The sequence below is a fragment of the Triturus cristatus genome, chromosome 12, assembly GCF_964204655.1.
Source record: "Triturus cristatus chromosome 12, aTriCri1.1, whole genome shotgun sequence".
Lineage (NCBI taxonomy): Eukaryota > Metazoa > Chordata > Amphibia > Caudata > Salamandridae > Triturus > Triturus cristatus.
This window is the reverse complement of record NC_140595.1, coordinates 547740900-547765913: the sequence shown is the minus strand read 5'-3', so window position 1 is coordinate 547765913 and position 25014 is coordinate 547740900. Positions and strand designations below refer to the sequence as shown.

Below are 25014 nucleotides of genomic sequence, written 5' to 3'. Positions count from 1 at the left end.
CAAACCTGCCCAATGTGTCAGTCCAGGTGTTGAGAATAATATATGGGCAACCTTTTCGGAGACGAACCCCCACCCTTCTGCAGACCGATGTGAATCCTGAGTGCACCACCATGCGATATCCCTTTCTGTTTAGAGCCATGCAGGAGTTCCCAATCAAATGTGTCTCCTAAAATAGTGCTCGATCGATATCTTGTCGTTTAACATAGTGCAAGACAATACCTCTCTTGATCTTGTCCCCCAAACCATTGAAATTCCAAGTTGACACTCTAAGTCCTGTTCCGGGTGACATCAAACCCTTGGAATAGCAAAAACATGGCTTTGGATTGGCACATCCATAAAGGGAACCAGTAGTCCCCCCCCCCATACCGAAATTGAGGACCGCGGCTTGCCGGAGAACGCACAATAAATATTTAGAAGTACAGAAGAGTTGAGGACCATACATTGTACCAGAATAATCAAGGTTGCAAAGCACCGATGCAAAACACAAAGAAAACATATTGAACAAACCCCCCCCCCACCCAACCTGGATCCCTCCCCCCACCCTGCCTCCCTGCACAGCGAGTCTAAAACCACCAACCCCCAACTTGCAGAGCGCCTGTTGCTCACCCTTATCAACTTCAGGAACGTGAGCAACCCCACTCCCGTGGATCAACTTGCCCAATTCCCAGTATTCACCCCGGCCACTAGGCCCAAAGGGCGCAACATAATAACGCAGTATGGTATGGGCACGCTATTCAAATGTAGAGCAGTAGTCATAAGCATACTCCAATACCTACAGAACAAAGTAACAAACACATCAAGAGTCTGAAAGCAAAGCATGAGTGAAACACAATGCAATTGAGATCATAGTCACACCCAAGTGAGCATGAGAAATCAAAGGATACCCATCCGTCCAGTTTCTTAGAGCAGTGTTCGTGATCACCCTGAGGGACCCTGAGAGTCCGAGTCAGAGTGTGGAGGGGAGCGCCGCGGTTGGTGCCAGTCGCCCTGGCCATCTGCTACAGAAGGAGGTTTAAGCGGTTTCTTGCTAACCGTACGCCAGCCGTCGAGCCAGTCCCAGGCTTCCTCCGGCCTTGTGAAAAACCACATTTTGCCATCTGATTCCACTGGGAGCTTTGCTGGGAACAACATGGCGTACTTGATCTCTTGGTCTCAAAGGGCCTGTTTCACTTCCAGGAAACTACAACGTTGTTTCTGGACCCTTAAGGTGAAATCTGGAAAGAATGTTATCCGGCTGTTTTCAAATGTGAGCGGGGGGGCGCTCGCGCAGTCTGAAGGATCACATCGCTATCACGAAAATTGAACACTCTGGGTAGGAGTGGTCGGGGGGAGCACCCGGCTTTGGCCTACCCCCAGGTACACGATGTGCGCGTTCAATGGAAAAACACTTGGAGAGGCCTCGCGGCTGGAGATGTTTTAATATTAGCTCCTCGACGAACAGGTCAGCTGCTTGCCCCTCCGGAACACCAATAATACGAAAGTTATTCTGCCTCATCCTGCCTTCGTAGTTGTCCAGTTGATGAGCCATTGCTTTGTGAGAGGTGCGCAATTCGGTAACTTGTTTCTTGAGGAGAGTGGTGTCCGCCACAAGTCCCGAAGTAGTGTTTTCGACTGTAGTTACACACTCCGCCATCTTCCTCATGTCCTCCCTAATCAGGGCCACCTCTGTAGCAACTGTGTTGATACGGGTTTGAGTGAAGTGCGCACAGAGGTGATCGCCGCAAGGAGGTCTCTGTTTGTTGGTTCGGCTGTCTCGCCTTGGTCCGCGGCGGTACCCCGACCATCCTCTTGTTGTTTCTGCCATGCAAACTTATCTAGCTTGGCCTGCGTTACTGTCTGTCCACTGCGGCCCGTCGCCATGTCTCCTTCAGCAGGGGGGCAGCAGGGAAGGGGCCCCAGCCACACCCGTTAATCACCGCCGCCTGCAGTGAAATCCTCCACCCGGCCGATCGGCTTTGGCAGGTGGCACCCCACCCCCCCCTCCGTACCGCCCCGCTGGCGTATCCACAGGGCCCTGAGGCCCGAGACACCTACCACTCTGTCATGTCGAGGGTTTTTATGTGGAGCTGTACACCCAGAACCAGATGGATTAGTCTCTTCACAGATCTGGGGAGCCTCTGTGTGGTATGGCCCCCGGCTCAGATATCAGGCAGGGCAGCACTTCAAGATGTATCAGTAAGCGGCCTCACGGGTCTACATTGAGGCCCGGGCGGGGCTGAACACACTCCGGAGTGCCCACCCGGTACCTCCCTGTGTAGGTCAGTTGTGGCCATCTACAAGTCCCCTCCGGAGGTTGAAAAGGGTCTTGAGCACCACCGGAACCCATGGGTCAACACACCCATAAACTGGTAAATCAGTCTAGGCCGCGATCTGAACTCCGCTGCTCCCTCGATGTCTCAGTGCCCTGCGGCGTCTCACTCACCCTCCACTCGACACCACTCACTGCATCGGAGGAACATGTGTCCGTAGAGAGATAATCAGTCGCCCTAGCCACCCCCAGGACCGCTCGTTACACCAGCGGGCCAGGCAGGGGAGGGATCTCAGCTGGACAAATGGTCCCGGTGAGGCGCGCCTCGGCGCGGGAGCCCCCGTCGCAATGCAGGCTGCGGTGTTATTGAAGGGGGTCGGCATTGAGCTGTGCCGTAGATCCACTCACCACCCAACGCAATCTCACAGGGTGGTTGACTCAGCTAGAGGCCCTCTCCGCTCACCACCTCCCAAAGTCTCAATGCCACCAATTCTCACTTTCGGGTCCAGTCGCATCTAGGCTGCAGCCATGGCGTTGCATGAAGGCCGACCACCACCGAGCGTCTCCAGCCTCCGGCGCAGTCTCAGCGGGCGAAATGGTCGACACCGGCAGCCTCTCAAGAGCCCGCTCAAACTTCATCTGCTGCTCGAGTAGTAATTGCTAGCTGCATTAGCCCCATCAGGGAGAAGATCTGGCCAGGGCGAATGTGTTTTGACGGAGTTTTCGGGAGTGGCGCAGCGGAGCTCGGCTACCGCACGGCCATTCCCGACAGCAGTTGGCCATGCCCCCAGGACCGCCAAACTTGATCTCGTGGTCTGGTGGGTGGTTCTTTGGCATTCCCACGATAGTGCCTAATAAAAGGGTACTGCAATGGGAACGCCAAATCCCATTCCTGCAAGGCATGGACTGCAAAGTCCATGCCGTGCAGGAAAGGGAGTGACTGTACACAGGGGGACACATGTGCCCCCCCCCTGCAGGCACCCTTTGGCCCTAAGGCAGCATGAGGCCCTGTAGGGCCCCCTTTGCTTACTCAGCACCCCAGTTTTCATGGGGGCCTTACCACCATGAACAATGTGGTGAGGAAACTCTTAATATGCTTGGCGGTGACATAGCGGCTATACCAGCATATTAGGGCCTCTGACCGCTGCTTCACTGCCACAGGATCCATGATTCCCTGTGGTTGCTGCGGACCTTTGGCAGTACCACCGCTGTATTCATAATACAGTGGGTGGACTGCTAATCTGGGAGTCAAGGAATACCACCACGTGTTTCAGCCTTGTAATTAGGACCTTAGTCAGTATAAAATTCCATTTGAATTCCTGTTTTGACACTTTTATGGTTATTTGGAGTTTGTGTATCTGCTAGGTTCCAGTTTCCACTTCGTAGTACCAGCTTTGTTGTATCAGCCCAAATTGAGTTCCTCCCAAATACCAAATATCCTCTGTGTACTTCTTTAAATAATTGTGTTAATTATGTTTTGCAGAGTGAATCTTTTCACAGGCTGTGCATGTTTCTGTCGGTCCAAAATAGCCTCATTGTAGTCTCTCTTCTCTTTTTTTTCACCGACGTCGTCTACCATTTGGGCTTAAACTCCTCCTGGAAAGTCATCAGACATATTCCCCTGAAATCCGTTGATGCAAGTTGCCATCTTCAGATTCTTTTTTCCGCTGTTCAGTCTGGGAGCCTAAGTGAGAGCTCCGGAGTCGAAGAAGAAGAGATTGTGCACATGTAGGTCGTATATTGTAAACCACAGTTGAGGGAAGAGGATCTACGATCACCAATAAAGGAAGGAAAAACACAAAAAGAACACTGAAAACTACAGGAAAACACCGAAAGTGAAAAGACCAAATTTCAAGACCGTGTGGTGTGGTAGTAGAATAAGAAAAGGACATGGAGCACACCCCTTTCAGGCTGTGCCCAAAGTGCCACCACAGGTTGTGAGAAGTTGGCCTGGTATATGCTGTCCACTAGTTATAGTGGGCACCTTGCACCAGTCCAAACAACCCTTATTGATGATTAGGTTTAAGACAACCTTTATTGAAAGCTATCCTAGTGGTAGCTATGGAGAGCAGCCTTCAGGCTAAGTCTCGAAGGAATGTAAAGCAACTTGGTTTACCAGATTATAACCTCTTGAATGACTAAATGAAAGGAGAACCACACAAGGTATATATATAGAATATATGTATTTATTACTAAACACTCTCTACTAACCTCTTTATGACATTAGAGAGCAAGGCACACAATAATACAGTTCTAAAACAACAGTAAATAGCACAATATACAATGAGCCCCAGGGGGAGACCAAACCATTTATTAAGAAAGTGGTATAAGAACCACGACTTGACTAGACACAGTGCCTAGAGCACGTAGAATCGCTGGGACCCCAAGGAACCACCCAAGGTAGTGACACAGGGGACCCACGGGGGACGCAAGCAGTGTGAGAACACAGCCGCGAGCTCCGTACAATCCTATGGGAAAGTCGCGGTTGGAATTTTAGAGATTAAGGACACTTAGGAGAGGACTTGGAGCAAACCCTCTCAGACTTAAAAGGTTCTAAGGCCAGCACCCAAGTGAGCACCGGAGTACTTGTGTTACCTAACCCAGGGAAGCCGGGTGCATAGGTGTCAAATGGTGTCGGGAATCTTCGCTGTCTTCAATGGAGAGTTGCTGCAAAGTGTCCCATCTGCGCCTAAGCTTTTCTGGGGATCATGCCCTCCAGGGTTTTGTTGAACCTTTCAACTAACCCATTGCATTGTAGGCGATAAGGGGTGGTGAATTTATAGTTCACGCCACACTCCTTCCACATAGCAGTCAAGTAACTAGACATGAAGTTTGTACTTCTGTCTGATACTACCTCCTTAGGGAAACCCACTCTCAGAAAAGATTCCAAGTAGGGCCCTTGCCACCACAGGTGCTGTGGTGTTCCTAAGGGGAATAGCCTCTGGATACCTAGTGGCATGGTCCACCACCACCAGTATAAATCTGTGCCCAGATGCTGTTTGAGGATCCATGGGACCAACTATATCAATCCCAACCCTCTCAAAGGGAACCCCCACATCAGGGGGGCCTTTGTCGTACAACCTGCCTTACCAATGGCTTGACAGATGACACAGGAACGACAAAACTCCTTGGTGTCCTCAGACATGTGAGGCCAATGAATGTGAGGGACAATTCTGTCCCAAGTCTTGTTTTGGCCTAGGTGTCCTACTAAGGGAATATCATGGGCTAGTGTTAATAGGAAGCCCCTGAACTTCGGAGGTATAACCAAACTCCTGGTGGCTCCAGGCTTGGGCTCTCTACACTCTGAGTACAGGAGTCCATCATCCCAATAGATCCTACGGGTTCCACTAGCATTCCCAGAAGCCTCATCAGTAGCTTGCTTTTTGAGGGGTTCAAGAGAAGGGCAGCTCAGCTGCTCCTGGGTCAGATCTGCCCTGAAAGGGCTCCCTGTCCCCAAGAACTCAACCTGGTCAGGTTCAAACTCATCTGGGACAGTTCCTTCTTCAGGACTGAGATCATCTCCCTCAAGAGACTGATCTGCTTTCTGAGTCGGGGGGGGGGGGGGGGAAGACACTGCCTTACCCCTACTGCTCCTTTTCTTGGCAGGCACCTGGTCCATTCTTTCAGGATCCAGGGCCTGCCCAGTGTTGGACATGTTTGCCTGTGACCTGGTCATAGCAAACACATCTGCAGGGATTCCCAACATTTCTGAATGAGTCCAGAGCTCCATTTCAGCCCAAGCTGAAGTTTCTAAATCATTGTCAAGCAAGCATTCAACAGGGAGGTCTGCACTTAACACAACCTTCTTAGGGCCAGTTACCCCTCCCCAGGTGAAATTAACAACTGCCAAGGAATGGTCTGTCCTGACATTGCTAGCATTGGTCACTTGGTACATCTCACCAAGTATGATTTACTCAGGAGCCACAAGATCTTGTGTCACCATTGTGACACTTGCTCCTGTGTCCCTGAATGCCAAGGCCTCTTTTCCATTTATCAGAGGCTGCTGTTTGTATTTGCCCAGATTACTGGGACTGACAAATAAGGAGGCCATATCCATGCCTCCATCACAGATCAGTACAGCCCGAGTAGGAACTCTGACTAGGCCAGAGTACATCTCAGATCCCAGGGTTAACCCTACTACACCCTTATTCGGAGTACCACCACTTGGAGCTGAACTAGGGGGAACAGTTGCCTTAGGGGCAATGGTGGCTGGAGTCGAGTCCTTGGACTTGGTACAATCACTTGTCCAATGGGTTTTCTGTTTACAGATTTTACACCATGGTTTCTTTTGGCCTTTTCCTTTGTTAGATTGGGACTCCCCACCAGATGCAGATTTTTGGGGCCCTTGAGAAGACTTCTGGTCTTTACCCTTTTCCCCACCCTTATCAGAGTTCTTAGAATCCTGCTTCTTGGAGTCACCACCTTGATTCTGAACCTTCTGCCTCACCCTGGTTCTGACCCATTTGTCTGCCTTCTGGCCCAATTCTTGGAGAGCGGTCAGATCAGAGTCCACAGGTACTGATGCAACAGCTGATTTTGACAATTATTAAGGATCTGCTCCCTCATAATCTAATTGTACAATCCTTTCAAATCAAACACTTTACTGCCAAGTAACCAGCCTTCCAGAGCCTTAGTAGCATAATCTACAAAGTCAACCCAGTCTTGAGTCTGTGACTTTTTGGTATCTCTGAACTTTATCCTGTATTGTTCAGTGGTTAGGCCAAACCCATCAATCAGTGCACTCTTCAAGACTTTGTAATCATCAGCATCCTCTTCTCTAACAGTGAGGAGCTTGTCTCTGCCTTTGTCAGGCAAAGGAGAGCCACAAGATTGCTGCCCACTGCTCCTGAGGTACCCTCTGTACTTTTCAGGCCCTCTCAAGTGCAGTTATCCATTTGTGGAAGTTATCCCCACTCTGGTAGGGAGGGACAATCTTGTTCAGGTTCCTATGGTCATGAGTATGATCTCTACCTCTAGGGACACTCTTGCTGCCACCATGGGGCTCTAGCCCCAACTTTTGTGAAGCTCTCTGGAGCTCCAGGGACCCTATCTAAGGCCAGGTGCTCTCTCTTGATTCTGAGCTTTGCTCTGTCAAAGTCAAGCAGTCTGTACTTCCTGTCATAAGAGGACTCCCTTTTATGAGCTGTAGTGGTCCTATTAGAAACAGAGGTCCCTACAGATGTAACAGAATGAGTAGATTCCTGAGAAGGAGATCTAGACCTTCTTGGTACACTGTTAACCCTTCCTGGTGGGGTAAAGTGAGGCCCATTAATGCCTTCTCCTTCACCTTCACCTTCAGGAAGGATTAGATTGTCCAGGTTAGAATCCTCTTGATCCTCCTGGTCAGCTTCAGAGTCCAGGTCCTGGATGTTTTCACTTCCGGTCCTGTCATCTTCTGCTGCCCCACCCAACTTGCCTGCCTCATCAGACCCTGGGATCTTTCTGAGGTCATCTATAAGCAAAGCCTCTATGAGGCGTTGAGTCCTAGGGTTCTTCCCTGTCTTCAATTTTCTAGATGCATACACATTTCTCAATTCCTGACAATAGAGGTGGTCATACTTAGTCAGCAAGAAGCCACTGGCTTCTGCTCTTGAAGACCTACTAGTGTAGTGAGGTGTTGCACCTTCCTAACCGAGAAGGGAACTACGAAACTCTTGAGTTGTAGAAAGGGTGTGGTAAGCCCTTAACACACAACTCTAAGTTCAGTAGAACTTACTGTATTCTAAACTTGATTTTTATGTACCTATGTACCTATAGTGGTTTTCAGTTAGTCACTCAATGAGATTATCTGGTAAAACAATAGCAAGCTTGAATCCCAACCGCTGCACACCAATGTGAGAAGTTGGCCTGGTATATGCTGTCCACTAGTTATAGTGGGCACCTTGCACCAGTCCAAACAACCCTTATTGATGATTAGGTTTAGAGATTAAGGACACTTAGGAGAGGACTTGTAGCAAACCTTTTCAGACTTAGAAGGTTCTAAGGCCAGCACCCATGTGAGCACCGGAGTACTCGTGTTACCGAACCCAGGGAAGCCGGGTGCATAGGTGTCAAATGGTGTCGGGAATCTTCGCTGTCTTCAATGGAGAGTTGATGCAAAGTGCTTCTGCAGTGGAAAGGAAAAGTGTTCGGTGTGATCCAAGCATGGATCAAAGATAGAAAGAACCAGAAAGTTGAGGGGACAGAGTCTGGGTCACTTGCCAGTGACCAGGGGTACGATAGACGAATGCCCACCGATGTCGGGTGTTTCAGGTGCGATGAAGTGAAGCTTGACTCCACTGCCACGGAGACCAGGAGGCGTCGACGATGACCACAGTCTGCAGGTGAGCTGTCCCATGAAGGGTGTTGAGTGCTGGGGAGTTGGTGTCCGGATTGGAGACCAACAAGCCTTGGCAACGCCACCTCATGCGGTGAGAGTAAAAAGCCTTCGGTGTGGACCAGCAAGGTCCTGTGTACTCCCCAAGCAATGGAGAGCCAGGGCACGTCTGCAGCAACCAGGTAAGCCCATTGAAAATCAAAGTACCATTCTCAGGGACCCACAAGTCGACGGACAAGGGATCGTGAAGGGACCTCGAGAGGAATCACTAAATACCAGGCCAAGTGTCACTCGAGGAGTGTAGGCCAGTAATCTTTGGTGGAATCGCTAATCGGGGTCTGGACTACAAGTAGCCCGAAGCACAGCCTCAGGGATCGCCAAGAAGCATATGCTGCTGCAAATGTGCACGGTGTCCAGGGGTTCGGGTTGAACGGTCCCCACGAGGGCTTTGGATCTCAGGATTGCTGAGAGCACGGATCGGCCTCAGGGAAGCCTGGAAACCCATCTTCTGTGTTGCAAAGTCTTCCGAGTCCTTCAGGAGCTGCGTAGTTGCAAACCAGACAGATGCGTCTTTGGTGCCTGCCTTGTAAGGGAGTAACTCCTTTACTCCAAGAGAGATTCTTCGGTCATCCAATGTCATGTGGATAGCAGAAGTTCTGGGATTCTGTTTCAGAGTTTTGTTCAGGTAAATCCAAAGTCCTGTAGTCAGGTGTTCCTACTTCATACCCAAGGAAGGGGTGGGACAAACTCTGGGGACCCACCTATGGGAGGGTCAGGACAGAGGGGTGGCTACACCCATATCCTTTGTCCAGTTTCACACCAGAGCAGGGGCTGGTAGCCCTTGCAACCGGTTTGAGCTGGACTATGCAGAGGGACACCAAATGTGCCCCCAGTGCAGACATCAAAGCACTCTAGGAGTGCACCCACCCAGCCCCAATACACTAAAGCCTGTCTGGGAGGTGGTCTCACCTTCCTGTGACAGGAAACCTATTGTCCAGGCCTCCCCTGCCGGAGTTTCCTCCAGCAGCAGGAGGGCAGACTCGTGTCTGTGGCTGGTAGCCTCCATTTTGTGATGCCATGGTCTGTGAAGCTGGTTCCAGGTGTACCGGTGAAGTCATGGTTCTCCCTCTAGCAGGGTGGAATCATACCTCCCACACCAGCTACTGTTTCCATGCAGCCATTCCAAAGTTAGCATTTACCGCGTGGTTATAATGCACTTAAGAGTATATGGTTAGGCTGCATCACAAACAACCCCGGAATAAAGGTTCCGAAGGCTGCAGAGGGACTCTACTCATGCATGGGCACCCTCTCACATAAAACCCAGCACCCTGCCTTCAGGATTGATAAAATACAAAAAACAATGGTCCTAGACCTTCTTTATGAAAACTTAAGTCAATTCCCTGTTTGGGTTTTTCAATGGCAATTTTCATGAGCATTCTCAGGTGCAATGCACCTGCTCATAGTATTAAATACCTTATTCAGACCAAAAAACATTAACAATAGAAGTGCAATACCCAAAATGTACTTAACCATGCATTTAATTTCTTATGCCAATGGTATACAATTCAGGTACATTTTTAAAAATAATCGTTTGTCATTAGTTGTAGAAGGTTGCTCCAGATGGAACGTGCGTAAGGGAAGGTGCTCAGGTGTAAAGAGATGTGAAAAGGCTTCAAAGTAGTGACATAAGGGAGGTAAACATTGGTATTTCTAAACAGCTGGACCAGTTATTATTCACCGTCCTATCGGGCCTGGTCACGTATATGGTAGAGATCCAATAAATTACAATTTTAATTTACACAGAAGTACATTCTTGCGTGGCACGTTTGGGGAAGCATGTGTGGTCCAGGCCAATTATATAGGGGCGTCGACGTTTCGACCCGTCTTGTGGCCATGAGGGTAGTTCAAGCCTCGGCCTTGCGGGTCTTCCTCAGGACAGGATAGGGCAACCAAATTAGAGGGCTTAGTCATAAACCCGCCAGAGACTTGCAGGGTGCAGATTCCTATTAAATTGAGGTCCATGGAATTTCTATGGCCCAACAGCAATTTCTCGGTAATTGCACGTCAAAATAGTAGCCAGTCACATTGAATTGGGAGGCATCCGCATTCACACATAAGTGACGAACCAGCATTGACTGCCCTTTCCACGGTCAACTGCACATGGAGACCGTTTGCCTTCCAACGCCTGTAATTACGTATGAGTAAGGCTACTATTTTGATGCACAATTACCGAGAAATTGCTGAAGCAACTGAAATATCCCTCATCTACAAGAGGAGTTTTGACTTAGCATTAGTACCATTGATCAGGTTTTCTAATATTCTAGTGCTCTGGAAGCATGTTTAATTGAATCAAGATCATTTATAGGTTGCATTTGAGGACCTGAGGGTGGTTCTCGACTTGGTGCTACAAGACAAGCTATGGGAGGAACTGAGGTCAAAGAGAATGGCAGAAAATTTACTAGAGCCAATAATACGCTTGTATTTAGAAAATTATGCTTCTGTTAGGTGGGAGAGCTAGGGCAAACTGACGGACTGAATTAAGTCCAGATTAACATCAAGAGAGAGGTCCACAAGGGCTGTATGTCCACCTCAATACTCATTACTTTGAATATAATTCGATTGATTGAAATGCTATACGACTGTGACACTGATTCTCCATAATTGATGGACCAGAAAATCCCTGTGCTTTTATTCGTAGATAACTAAATTGCTTAGCAGATTTTCAGACTTTTGTTTAAAGCGTGGATTAGAAATTAATCCAGGGAAAACAAACTTTGTGAAATCCCATCCACGTAGGTCCTTTAGGGGTAAAATAAAATTGAGTGATACTCTGCTGAAGGGAGTCAAGGATTTTGATTATCTTGGAGTATGGCAAATTGGTTGTCATGGAAACATAAGTTTGCTAAAGGCAATGGATTCTTCATCACAGAGCTTCTTCAATCCTTAAAAATGTCCACCTTTCACCAGATAATGCAAGCGCTAGAAATCTATCATGCAAAAAAGGGAGCTCTGTATGAGGTTGAGCTTTGGGATAACAGTAATTTAAGTAATCCTGTTACAGTGGAAAATACATTTATGAGAGTACTTCTCAATCTACCACAATGTGCCCCATTGATCCCACTGCATTTGGATCTCGGACTAAAGAGCATTGCTGATATAGCAAATTTGAAACCCCTGCTGTATTAGGTGAGGTTATGGTCGAGTCATATAGTGAATCTCTATCAGAAGCCTTCTCGAAATTGAGACTGATGGACAATGGGTGTACTCAAGATGTCGTTTTACAAGCTAGACCTCCATGAGGTCTGGAATAATCCAGAGTCTATCTCTAAGGAAACTTCCATACTGTTAAATGCATATACTGCCATTGTTTACAGGAAAGACTGTTGGCAAACGACAACATGGGCACTCTGACTGAAAAGTCCTAGATTTCAAACACGTAAAGGTATTCTAACAGGTTTTGGATGATTATAGAGCCAAATGAGGCAAAACCCTTTATAAAATTTTGTTTTGGAATTTTATTTTGCAAATGTTTTCATAGCAAATAGCAAACAATTACTACCAGCTTTGGAGCTTGTCCTCCTTGGAAGGTACATCCTGAAACTGTTGCCCATTTAATTTTCTTTTTTACAGTCTAAGAACAAATCAGAAAGAAATGGTGAATCCCTATTTGTAGTAATATGGCTATAAGAGAGCACGAACATTCTCAAAGGATCCAGAGTACAGCCAATTATGAACCTGTTGTCTTTGATGTGTCTAAATATTTACATTCTGTTTGGCACCTAAGATATAGGCTAAATACTTGCATGAAGGATTTGTTGTCTTTATGCATGGGAATTTGTGGATCTCTGTTTTTAATGTTTTTATGTAATCATATATTAACATATGAGATGTGAATGATGTATTTCAATTGTTTTGCACTGGATTTGTTCATATGTTTGTTTGGGTTTTCCCCCCAAAAATAAACATGTTTTGCTAATTTCTTGGGGACTCATTGACAGACAATGCTTTCCCTTAGGGTGTGAGATCATCAGATGACTAGTCACAATCCACATATTTAAATTCATCGTCTCCAAACTCAGTAATTGTCAGTGCATGGGGTCTTGTAAACTAATTCCACTCAAAAGCACACAACAATGATGTCCTTGTGTGGCAATAACCAATTCCAAGTTCTTGAGTGTTGATACATGCCCTTTTACTTATGAATCACTCTGCTCCATTTATTACTTCTGTTCCTTTCTCTGATATTTCCCCATTTCATAATTATTTTCTGAAAATCTTTTGGCCTAAGATTAGTTTTGCACATTTTGTCACTCTTGGCAGAGTCACAGCAAATGGATTTGATCTAGAATGCTTTTCCAAGAACTTAGTTGTTCCTCTTTGATTGTGCCTTACTCTGGCTCCACTACACTCCAGCTCAAAAATCGTCATGCTTACCAAGCTCACTACGTACTTCCTATTACTTCTTCTCCTTCCCTTTTTCTCCCTCTCCAAGTTACTATTTCAAAATTGCACCTCTACTAGTAATGAGTTAAGAAAACGTTATCGCTTGCTCTGCTTTTACTTTGGATATTGCGAATCAGTTTACGTCTGACCTGTATTGTTGTTAGCTGAGTCAGAGGAGGAATCTCCTGGACACAGGTCTTACTTGTGAACTTTTCCTTTCAGGCTCACACTTTATTCCTTTTTTTTCGTGTTTCTCTTAGCTGTGTTTCTATCTGGTTCATGTACTACTAATCATATTGTCCCACACACTTAGTGATTACACAATAGAGCCAATGGGAACTACATTGTCTGGTTCACTCATTCCTAGAGGGATTCCTACCTAGATGTAGAACACCACATTCTTTTATGCAAAGTTTGTCATAGAGCAGTTTTGCCTTGCCCTATCTGATTTACAGTGTCTTTTATCCATCTTCCGATTGGATATCTGCTTCACAAATCCACTCTAATTCTTTCTTGGATGTTGGTAGGTTAAACAATAGTTTGCGCCTTCTTGGGTCCTAATTACGAGTACCCTAGAGGAGTGGGGTCAGAAGGTTACCTGATAAATCTGACTCCCTGAGGTTTTACATTTCTTGGATGCAATAAATCACTCCTATTCTGAGTTTTTGGAAAATAACATTCAGATTTTGGGGCTTAGTGCAACAAAATCCACATCTCACAGTGAATACCCTACTCGTTTCACCTGTTAAAATCAACAGGCTTGACCTGATGAAAGGTTGATGACTTTATGGCACTCGGTAATTACCAACGGCAGTAAACTCCACACAATTTAGAATTCCAACTAATGCTCAAGCAGGGGTTTGTGCAGCGGTTGGAAAACTGTAAACTCCTGGCCCTAGTGCAAGTTCTCATGTCCAGCTTGCCCGCAGTCTGCTACCCTCTGCTGCCTGTCTACATACTGCTCTCTGTTTGTGCCTCTAATGCTCGTTTCTTGCACTATTTGCCTTTTCTGCTCATTTTTATGTCCTCTGTTTTGCCTTTTCTGCTCATTTTTCTACCCTTGGTTTTGCGTTTTCTGCTCATTATTCTACCCTCAGTTTTGCCCTCTCATGCTCTGTTTTGCCTTTTATGCTCGTTTTGCTGCCCTCTGTTTTGCCTTTTTCCGTCCTGTTTGTCCTTTTCTGCTCATTTTCTGCGCTCTGTTTTGCCTTTTCTGCTAGTTTTCTTCCCTCTGTATTTCCATTTCTGCTTGTTTTTCTGCCCTCTGTGTTGCCTTTTCTGCTCGCTCGTTTTTCTGCCCTCTGTTTTGCCTTTATCTACTAATTTCTTCCCTCTCCCCACCGTTTCCTCAATAGCTGTTTTTTCCGACAGAGACCTTACACCCCATCGTGCAGATACCTCCAGGGGTGACAGTGCCGCAATATACAAATGCTGATTGATTGATTGACTCATAATCCAGGCTTTAGGGTTGGTCGCTCGGATACAGAAGAGCCTAAAGCTTTCTTCCATCAGAAGCTACCAATAGTTGAAATTTATGTTTCTCCAAGCTACTATTCTACATTTCTTGTTTCCCATCACATTAGGGCAACATGTTTCTCCTTAGACATAGAATGGGTAAAACTCTTTGATACATTAGGCCCTATTTTTTTTATAATTAGCGGTTTCTGAATAGATAAAGCCCACACATTTTTTACCTACTTAAAAGTATGTTGCAATAATGGATCTACTCATATACCAAGTACATTCTTTAACCCTGGGTCCACCTTTGTTAGCAACCTCAGCAAGGATTCCTGACACCACTGCTTTGACAACATCCAAGTTTCTGCCCATTTTAATTCTGTATCAAAGAGCTTTAGCATATATTACTTTATATGGGCAGCATATTGAAAAAAATTTAATACTGTCAGGAAGTTTGTAACTGTACCTTTTCTACGTATGCTTACACACATCACTTTACTTTATTAATGCTTAGTGAGAATCCTGAGTCATTCCTAAAGTTATTACTTTTCAGGTCTTGCCTACCATACAGCACAAGTTGTCTGATTGAAAAAACCAACTGTGGGCTTACAAAGAACTTACAGTGGGTTTTTAGCTCATCCATTGCTTACTATTGGTTGGCTTTATTGTCACTCTGGGTTGCTTGCTTCTTAATCATTAACTTTTCTTATCCTTATATTTTGTTTCCATCCCTGGCGCTTAATGTCAACCATTCTCTTGACTTCCCTGACTTGTGTCTTTCCACTGCTGACATTTAGGAAACTACTTTTGTCTTTTTGATTTAGCCCTCCATAAGAGTATGTGTGTTTTCCGTCTCTGTCCCAGTGTTCTTCTCCCCCCTGTGTGTCCTCCCCAGACTGACTACCCCACCCGCTCTGTTTCTCTCTTGCGTACTTCTTCCACACCCTGAGATCTGCATTGCTCTCTCCGTCGTGTGCTTCACCCCGCTTCTCATGTTGCTGTCACCTTCCTGAGCTACTCGCTCTTGCTTTCTTATGGGCTGAACTGAAGTTCAAAACACAAACATGCTAGTGGTAATACCTCACTGACTATCAAAACTCCTGTGATGTTTCGGCATCTTTTGAGGTTTAGAGCATAACTACTTACTTAGCAGATTGAAGAATACAAGCTTCTGAGCAAAACGGGAATGTTAGAATGTGATATTCTGGTAAATGAGTGTAGCTTATTGTGACTTCCATTATAAACAAAATAGAATGAGTAACAAGCTTGTAGAGTTGATCACTGAAGGAGTGACTAGATAATAGGTGGCCACATATTCAGTGTTATGTTGTAAGAGGAAATGTGTGCAGTTGTTCTGTACAGGTGTTCCAGCTTGTCAGTGTTGTGCTTTGCCCTCTGTTCCACTGTGTGCTTGGGTTTAAGTCTGCGTTTTCTTAGGCCCCAACCTTAGAAGCCGCTCGTACTCCAAATCAGTGCTCCTTAGTAATATCTTTAGTGTCTTCTTGACAAGGGTTGTACCCCAGTAGGAGCTTCCACACTTTGCTGCTGAAGGGGTATCCCCCTGTTTTCTTTATCTGTGTCAGTTTTAGTTTATGTTGGTGTAATGTGGATGTACACCCGGGATAACTGCCCCAAGTAAAGTTCAGAGAACCCCCAAGACTGATGAACTAATTCTCCATGTCATGAGCTTGTGAGATCTCCTCCCCTGGGAGAATGGCTGTCACTCACAGAATGTATTAGGGCGTCTACAGTACTCTACAGAACTAAAGTTATTTTTACCATAAGAAGTCTAGCAATCCAGTCAAAAGACTAGTCATAAAGGTTATACAGTAAAATCATTTTAATGTAGCATCTTGCAGGATAGTTAGATGATGTACCTTATGATCTAAAATATAGTTTTTCAGACTATGAAGACACCCGTGGATGCTCTGCCTACCATGTATCTATTGGCCTAGTTTTCTTATTACACAATCTATTGATTTACCCTAAAAAGATTATGAATTAGAAGCATGAGCAGATCATGATCATTTCATGGGCTGTATGTCTAAATATTGACCACAAAAATACCATGCTACAAAGATATTGTACATAGATTTTCATTATTACTATTCTGAACACCACAGCAGTGCACCTTGAATATATATATACATATGACAAATGCCATTGCCTTAGATATATGTTTTTGGGAATGTTTAAATTGCATGGCCATGATTTTCCCGAATCCAGTTTAGATGGGAAAAGGGCAATTTAGTTTCATAGAAATGGAATGCAACTAACCTGGTTTATTTTCTCGTTGTCATTATCCTGGTTTTCCCAAGAAAGCTTACATTTCGGATAGGATAGTAAAGCAGATCATGACTGAACCAATCAATTAACATTTCAAATGCTAGTGCTACACTTGTGTTGAAAGTCACATTGTCTCTCTATTGTGCAAGTCAGTATCTTTCAGTCTATTGTGTAGCCAGTATTTTTGTAGTAGATACTGTGACTTGCATCTACATATACACAGTGGGTGCTATATGGGAGCAGTCAGCAGTGGGGGGAAGTGAGCTAGATGCCACCTTGATTTCTTTAATGTTTAATAGTACATCAAAATAAGGCCAAGTAATCAAGTTATATTAATCCGACATTTCTTGCAATTTTCAGGTGGAACAACTGATAAACCCGGGCCAGGTCCAAGACCAACCTTAGGACCAGTGACACCAGAGCTGTGCAAAAAAGATTTTATATTAGATGGAGTGGCACAAATTAGGGGAGAGATATTTTTCTTCAAAGACAGGTATGTATACAGCTTATGGAACGGCTTTCTTGAACAATGGTGGCTTTCATATTCTCAGACTCAAATTCATAAAAATCATGCAAGCACTCTAAAAAAGAAAACACTCTTAGAAAAGCACCAACACACAAGAGCAATACTCAGAAAATACAACGTGTAAGGGCTGATTTATAACTCTTTATCTTCAACTGTCCACCAAAAGCACACAAACCAAAACCCCAACTTGCATAGCTAAATTATTTTTTTAAATAAAATTGAAATTCCCCTAAACTAATAGGTTGAAATGATGATAATGTTATGATGCAAAACTTATAAAGTACCTACATTCATGAGTGAGAGTGAGCAGTGCAACTATACCTCCTTCCCAATGGACTGTTCATGATCTTACACATGATATCACTGATGGCATCACAAATGACATAATTGAAAACATTAGTGCAGCAATTTGTGGCAAATTGCTGCACTAAGTCAGGTCCTGAATATACTGGCCATAGCAAAGGACCAGTACAGTGAGCTGTACAGATAGGGGTTTTGAGCCATGGAGTTTGTGTTTGGCCTGCATCCAGATCATGGGAAAAAGGCAGATGTCTAGTTGGTTCTTGCGGGAAAAGTCTTACTTGCAGGACTTAGCTAAAACCGCATTCCCTTCCAGAGCGCACTGAGTATGGTCAAAGACCTCACCCCATGACCTTTAGGGTTACAGGTATTGTGCACAGGGCCTTGATAAAGGAAAGGCTCAGTGCCCGCCTGCCAATACCAATGTGGGAACTGCAAACTTTCACACTCATATTTGGACTTCTGTTTGGCCAAAACATGCTCGAAGATCCTCGTAGGTATAACCAAACAGCATGCACAATTGATGCTCCTTCATGAAACGATCCGAGGTGGTCTATCAAGTGGGGTCCTAGAAACATGGGGGGGAAGAGCTCAAAAAGCGTTTTCACAATGCAATTTCCCATAGGGAAATTGAGCAGCGCTACAGCCAAATTGGCTGTAAAGAATTTCACCAAATTCAGCAGGAAACTAGATTTTTACCCAGAACGAATGCTTTTTGTGATTTGATGTAAATTAGTCAGTATTTTTCAAGAAATTAAGGTTCAAAATGTACGTATTAATAGTGACACAGTACCACTGCAGAACTAATGTGGTGTACCCCGGTAACACATGCGCAAAACAAGCAATCTGATTGGCTGGCCACAACATAAAGAGAAAGTGTTTGCCCGCCATTTTATGACTTGAGGGCTCTGTGTCATAGAAAACAAATAAAAATAAGGAATAAGGATGCAGTGTACAGGTATCTTGACCCCCGGGCCCTTGTAGGGGTTTATAATAGGACAACCCTGGGATCAAATTAAAAAGATTTGTTTTTTCACTATTCTGAGGTACTGGCATATTACAGTGAGGCTCAGTGTGGCTCCCAATGAACTTTTGTGGTAGCACTGCGGTACCCAATTGCCCACTTCAAGAACATGCAGGTTGGCCAGCAACAGATTCTTGGCTGCCTGTTGGTGGGTGGCCGCAGAGTCTGGCCGCAGGCCTGGCCCTGCAGCCAACCACATGCTGCACATAGCTAAAGGGCATGTGTGGCGGGGTTGTCAGCATGTAGGGGTGTTGGATTCAGGGCCTAACTGCAGGCCAGGCTCTGTGGCCAACCCCATGCTGCATATAGCTGTAGGCTGTGCATGGCAGGGGATTGTCTGCCTGCGGTGGTTGTCTGCAGGGCCTGGTACAGGCGACCCCTCACTGGCTGTGCGTGGAGTAGGCCTAGTTTAGTTGGGTAATAAAATATTACTTTACATAAAAAACAAACAAGAAATTCACTAAAAAACAAAGGTTAAAGTGACATTATATTTAGGTATTGTTATAATGTTTTACTTTACAATTTAAAAACCTGACAAAGTCCCTAAAAAAACAAAGGTTAAAGTGACTATATATATATATATATATAGGTGAAAATATCAGTTGCAATGCTAAAATACTGAAATTCACCAGTTATATTTAACTGAAGTAACCATAACTCACGCACTCGCTATGCACTGCATATTATCTCACATATTACATCACTCATGGCATGTTCTGTGGCATCATCAATGCAACATCTGAAATGACATCATTATGACAACATTGTGCATACCAAGGGTGTGGATTTTAATTATTTCAGTTATCTATAACTTGTGAATGTCAGTGGTTATTTTAGTTTAAAATATTACATTTTTATAAACATAGGAGTATAGGAGAGTGAGGTAGATGGTAGAGACAGACTTAATTATATCTAAGCAAATATAGTACTGTGAAACAAAATATTCTAATCTCATTTGTAACAAAGCTAACAGGAAGCAAAATACTTTTAAGATAAAACAGAGCAAACTTACTCTTCTTAAATTGGTGTACAAAATTGGATTATTATTTGATGTGGGTGACTACCCATGTCAAGGCCTAATCACATCTCCTGTCAAGATGAACCCTCAAAGACACTGAATTAACCTGGGCGCAACCCCGTGGTAGCTATTGCACAGAGCAGACAGGCACGTGTGAAGTATTTCTGCAGTGCCAAAAAATAAATAAAGTGAAAATGCAAAACAATAAAAATTACCACCGATTTTAGAATATGGGGTCAAATTAATAAACGAAATGACATCAAAATGACAAAAATCCAATAAGGAGAACCAGAGTTCAGAATTTTTTTTAAATTGTAAGTCAAAATAGTGCCAAAAAGCACAAAGCACCAGTTACAATTGCACTTAGCTGGGATATAGGCATAAGGTAAGGCTCACCACCATGGAGCGTGGGGCAGATGCAACAAGCAGGTTCATCCTGGGCAAAGATTTCACCTTCTTACCGAGTCTTTTAAGTCCCAATGCACCACAAGAGTACCTTTCTAAAACCCTCCAGGATCTCTGGGGAGGCACTTATAGGCTCACAGGGTGTCCGGCAGAGGCCAACAGCAGTGCTCAGTCCAGATCAAGTTACCACTTGTCAGCTGAGTACTTCCAAGAAAAGTCCTCTTGCAGCTTGTGGTCTCCCACAACCACACAAGAGGTCAGCCAACTCTCCCTTGGAGTCCACTTCTTTGTCCTGGGTACAAGAGGGAGCAGGTCCAGCCCTTCAAGGCTTCACTCAGGTCACAGACAGCAGGTCCAGTCCTCTTCTGATCTTCACCAGGGACAGACATTGTTCTGCCACACAGCGTTAGAAAACGCATTACCAATGCATACAGACATCATGAGGCAACGTGCCAGTTATAGCTTTAGACAGCATCAAACTCTGGCCTAAACCTGGCTGTAAGGTGATAATGTGTTTTGTGTTTCCCCTGCCAGCTCTTTAATACCTTTCAGAATGGGTCACCTGCACGGAGTGCCAGATCCATGACACCCTGTGCTAGGTGGGCCCAAGCCTATCTTGCTAATAGGTCGCTCCGTCTTTAACCTGGGGTGGGTTCTATGCTTGTGCCTTTGCAATAGTGAAGCCAGCTCTAGGCCACAGCAGCATCAATGAATCCTAGTGTTGTAGAAGGGAGGTGGTCGAAGGTCCCACATATTTTCATCAGTAGGTTTGAAGGGATTATCAGGAGATTTTCCCCTATCACAGCATAACCTGAGCTAAAAGTCTTATTTTTCTCTGAGTTTTGAGTAACGGTATTGGGTGTTATACACATTCTGTGTGATACTGTATACCAGCAATTAATCATCTACTACTTAAAGCATTAAACAAATTGCTCCTTTTTTAAGTCCAAATAGTTTACATTGTGCTTTTCACACTGATTTGCAGTTATCCCTGGTTTCATAGCATTTAGACACCCATAATGATCCTAGGATTCACCTACAACATTCCATGGTGCCCTACTTTATCAGCAGAGACATCCTACACACCTGTAATAATTCACCTGTATTCCTGATCTGAAGAATGCCTGGCTATCCCCACCCTTTTACATCCATAGCGCTTATTACTAGGGATTTACAGCCATTACCTTTTTCTGATCACAAATTTCAGCATAGCTCAGAGATGTAAGTTCCAAGTATCAAAAGCTGAAAGGGGCGCGTCAGCTTTTATGGTTTCGCAGTTGGTGAACTGTGCACCATTGAGAACAGCAATCATAATACTGACTACTAACTAGCACAGGGCACTTTAATGTAAATTGTATATATTGAATATATTTACCTCACTTATATGAACTACCTAATTATAGGACCATTATGAGTTGTTTAAAACGAGCATGTGGTAAGACGAAACCCGCAGGTATTTGTTTCCAATAAAAAGTGTAAGTGTTCTACAGCCCACTGTGACCAATTCTTAGTTCCAGGTTTCAGTGCCAGTTAAATATCTGGGTTTGTTAATGCACCTGATGCAGAAAGGTGGGGGGGAGAGGGAGAGAGACAGAGGGGAGGGAGGGAGGCAGACAGAGAGAGAGAGAGAGAGAGAGAGAGAGAGAGAGAGAGAATCACCTTTATAAATGCGGATAAAGAACTGACTGCAAGTTATATATGAGTAACCTGCAGATTGCACAAAAATATGCTTACAACTAATTTCCTCCAATAATAACTCATCTTTGGGAACCAGAGTGGGCTCCCCGCAGAAATATATTGAGCCTACCCTAGGAAAGCAGCTGACAAGCTTGCCTCAAGTGACGCCCAACCAGGATTAAAATATTCAAAACGCTTGTCGAAGTACCTCTCCCTAATCCAGAGGACTTGGTTAATTCTGCCTTCTGACTGCCATAGATATTAATGGTTAAATACAAGCAGGCGCTCCCAAAAAGCTGGCTAAAACAATTAAGCGGGTTCCTAAACAGGATAAGAGTCAGAATTCAGTCAGGGACAACTCACACATCCTATTTCTGAAAAAAGCAAGGACATCGTCATTAAAAACACAAGTGAATGTATTGAGTCAGGTTCTTGTCTCAACTTATTGGGAGGCAATGACAGCTTTGTACTGCTGCAGCTCCGGCGCGTGGGCGTGTGTGGGCGCGAGCACAGCCCGCAGCGATGAGGAACAGATGTGCTGATGAAGTGCCCCATTGTAAACCTGCTGTGATTTCTGCTCTGCTTAGATTCATATGGAGGACCGTGAACCCGCGCAGCAAACCTTCCGGCCCTCTGCTCATAGGCACCTTCTGGCCAGAGCTGCCAGAAAAAATTGATGCCGTCTACGAAGCTCCTCAGGAAGAGAAGACAATATTTTTCGCAGGTACTTATTTCGAATTATTCTCTTTTTTATGTTCCCACATATCTTTCATGGACTAATGCAGCCATCCCTTAAAAAACACAAGGTTCTGTTTAATAGTTTAGCAGATGTAATCAGTAAAACCCACGTGTAGATCTTGTGGTTCTTTTTCATGAGAACTCATAGGCGAGCAGCCTCCCCATGATTGTCCCAAAATGTGCATGGTTTATTGTAAACGCCAAACATTCTTGTATGCTGTCCAAACAGACCAGAAGTAAACAATAATGGCAAATATCTCTGCACAATCCACTACGGACAAATGTAACAAACTTTCACGCAGTGCATAAAGCCACCTTGCTGTGCTGCGTGAAAGGGAGGGGGCAGAAATGCACCGTATTTAAACATTATATGGCGCTTTCCTGCTCTCTGCCTGCACTGGCGCACAACGTGCTGCCTAGTACCAAAGCATGGTGCAAGGATGCCTGCATTGTAGGCAGCGTTGTTTATGAGCAGCAAGGGGCACTTTCCTGCACAAAACAATCCTCAGAGGCATTTTCCTCTTTCTAAGTTTGAGCAGAATGCAGCACTTTTAGAAAGAGAAAATAACGAGGAGAAATAAAATTCTTTTTTGGGGAAATGCCTACAATTGTGACGCATTCTCAGGTCTACCACTCTTGATAAATCTGAGATTTTGTAATACAAGGGTGGATGCTTGGGAACACCCATGCGCCACCCATGTAACGCCCTCACCACGCCATGTAACGCATGGCAGCGAGTTGCGTTACACTAGGTTTATGAAGCCACGCAGGGCCGGGTTCTTTGGCTTTGAGTGGCTTGATAAATCTTATTATAGGTTTTGCGCCACCCTGATTCACCTTGCATGGTGCAGGGTGAGGCAAAACCATAAATATGCCCCCCAGTCTTCCAAGTAAGAGTATATTGAGAAGTGGTTTACTTACTCTTAGAATCAAGCACTGGCAAAGGCAATCCTGTTTTACTATTGCACATGTGTGCATATGTCAAAGCGCATGTGCATGCATGGCTGGCAACCTAGAAAATGGTTTCTATTAAAAACAAAACATTCCCTGGTGCTACCAATACACACATGCATCATGATGCATGTGGTGGACAGCCATGTTAGAACTGAAAATTATAGGAAAATGGAATGGAAAAAAAAAGAAAAATTAGTATACAAAAATTATGAAAACTCATGCAAATGGCCCCACAGCACCTTGCAGCTACGGCCTTCGTAAGAAAAAATATATATATTTTTTCAACATATGGAGCAGAATAAAGAGCATGATGGGGAATGGGGCGATGGAAGACTGGGGAGCAGAGAGAGGGCAATGAAGAGAGTGTGGGGAGACAGGAGGAGAGAGTAAGGTTACACATGCACTCCAATGGAGTGCAGAAAGTAAAATAAAACAAGCATTGGGAAAGCCAATATGGCTTGGTTATCCGAGAGCTATTGGCGTTGTCAATGTTTTTTAGCCATGTTGAAAAGCAGTGGCATTTCCAAATATTGATCTGTATGATGGTGCAAATATTACTGTATGTATTTTTTATGTATTTTTCAGTTCATAGTTCTGTGTATTAACAGATGAATTGGATTTTAAGTCCATTGGTTTCTGTACTGCCACTGAATATTACACTCCTACCTGATGAGAAGTTAAAGTCTTTTCATGTGTGGCTAACATACTGAAAATATTTTTTTTCAAGTTAATTGAATTCACGGGCGGTGCTCTTGCACATTTCTTCAGGTGTGGCACCAATAATTCAAACTGTCGCAACGCCAAGATCACACTAGCAAATGTAGCTGAGTGTGCACCCTAGATGAGGGAACACACAGAGCTGTGGGTTGAGGTTTAACAGAATCTTTACACATGATTGCAACACGGCTTGACTGGCTATATGTTCCTAACTCATGTGGTATCTGACTTTGTGGTGTTTTAGGAGCGTGCATACCCCTCTAGCCATGTGTGCTTTATTGGGGCCAATCTCCCTTGACCAATGTAGTGTTGCTATGCCTATCTGTGTGATTGATCTAAGGCTTCCTGTTCATGCGTTTGTCTGCCGGCTACATACCACCCCACATGTGACCTATCAACCAGTGACCTCGGGCTTAGATTCTCAGAGCTTACCTGGCTACGTTTTTGCGAGTCAGGGTTGACGTGGAGCTCACAACGGGCGAATTCGGTAGTAAAGATGCAATTTCATTCTCACAAGCCAATCTTCGAGTGAAAACCCCAGGTGCACCTCTGCACCTAATGATGTCTCTTGCCCTACTGACGCAATAAGCTCCACCGTTCTGGTCTCTACCAAGGGCAGGAGATTCTCTGAAAAAACATTACTCGAAACTAGAAGAGCCTTCCTCGTAAATGTGTAGTGCATGTTTAGTGTCCAGATTCAAATGATACAATAACTTCAAGTCCCTCCAGTGGAATTAGTTAAATGATCTTTTTCCCTGGGCTGCATCTATGTATGAACACTTGCTCATCAGATGTACCTCTGTACAAACAAGGAAACTATGGGCCTGATTTAAAGTCTGGCTCCTGGTTACTCCAACAGGAATGTGACAGATATCCTGTTCACCGTATTGCAAGTGCCATAAGA

The 25014-nt window shown here is 44.7% G+C and overlaps 1 protein-coding gene across 1 annotated transcript in view; it reads left to right on the top strand.

Annotated features, from left to right (window-relative positions):
• The window catches only part of MMP2 (matrix metallopeptidase 2), a 181736-nt gene that overhangs the window by 137515 nt on the left and 19207 nt on the right, over positions 1-25014 (top strand). Inside the window, exons 9-10 of the mRNA XM_085636921.1 lie at positions 17112-17244; positions 22289-22425. Coding sequence (XP_085493047.1) covers positions 17112-17244; positions 22289-22425 — 270 coding nt within the window. The remainder of the gene's footprint in view (positions 1-17111; positions 17245-22288; positions 22426-25014) is intronic.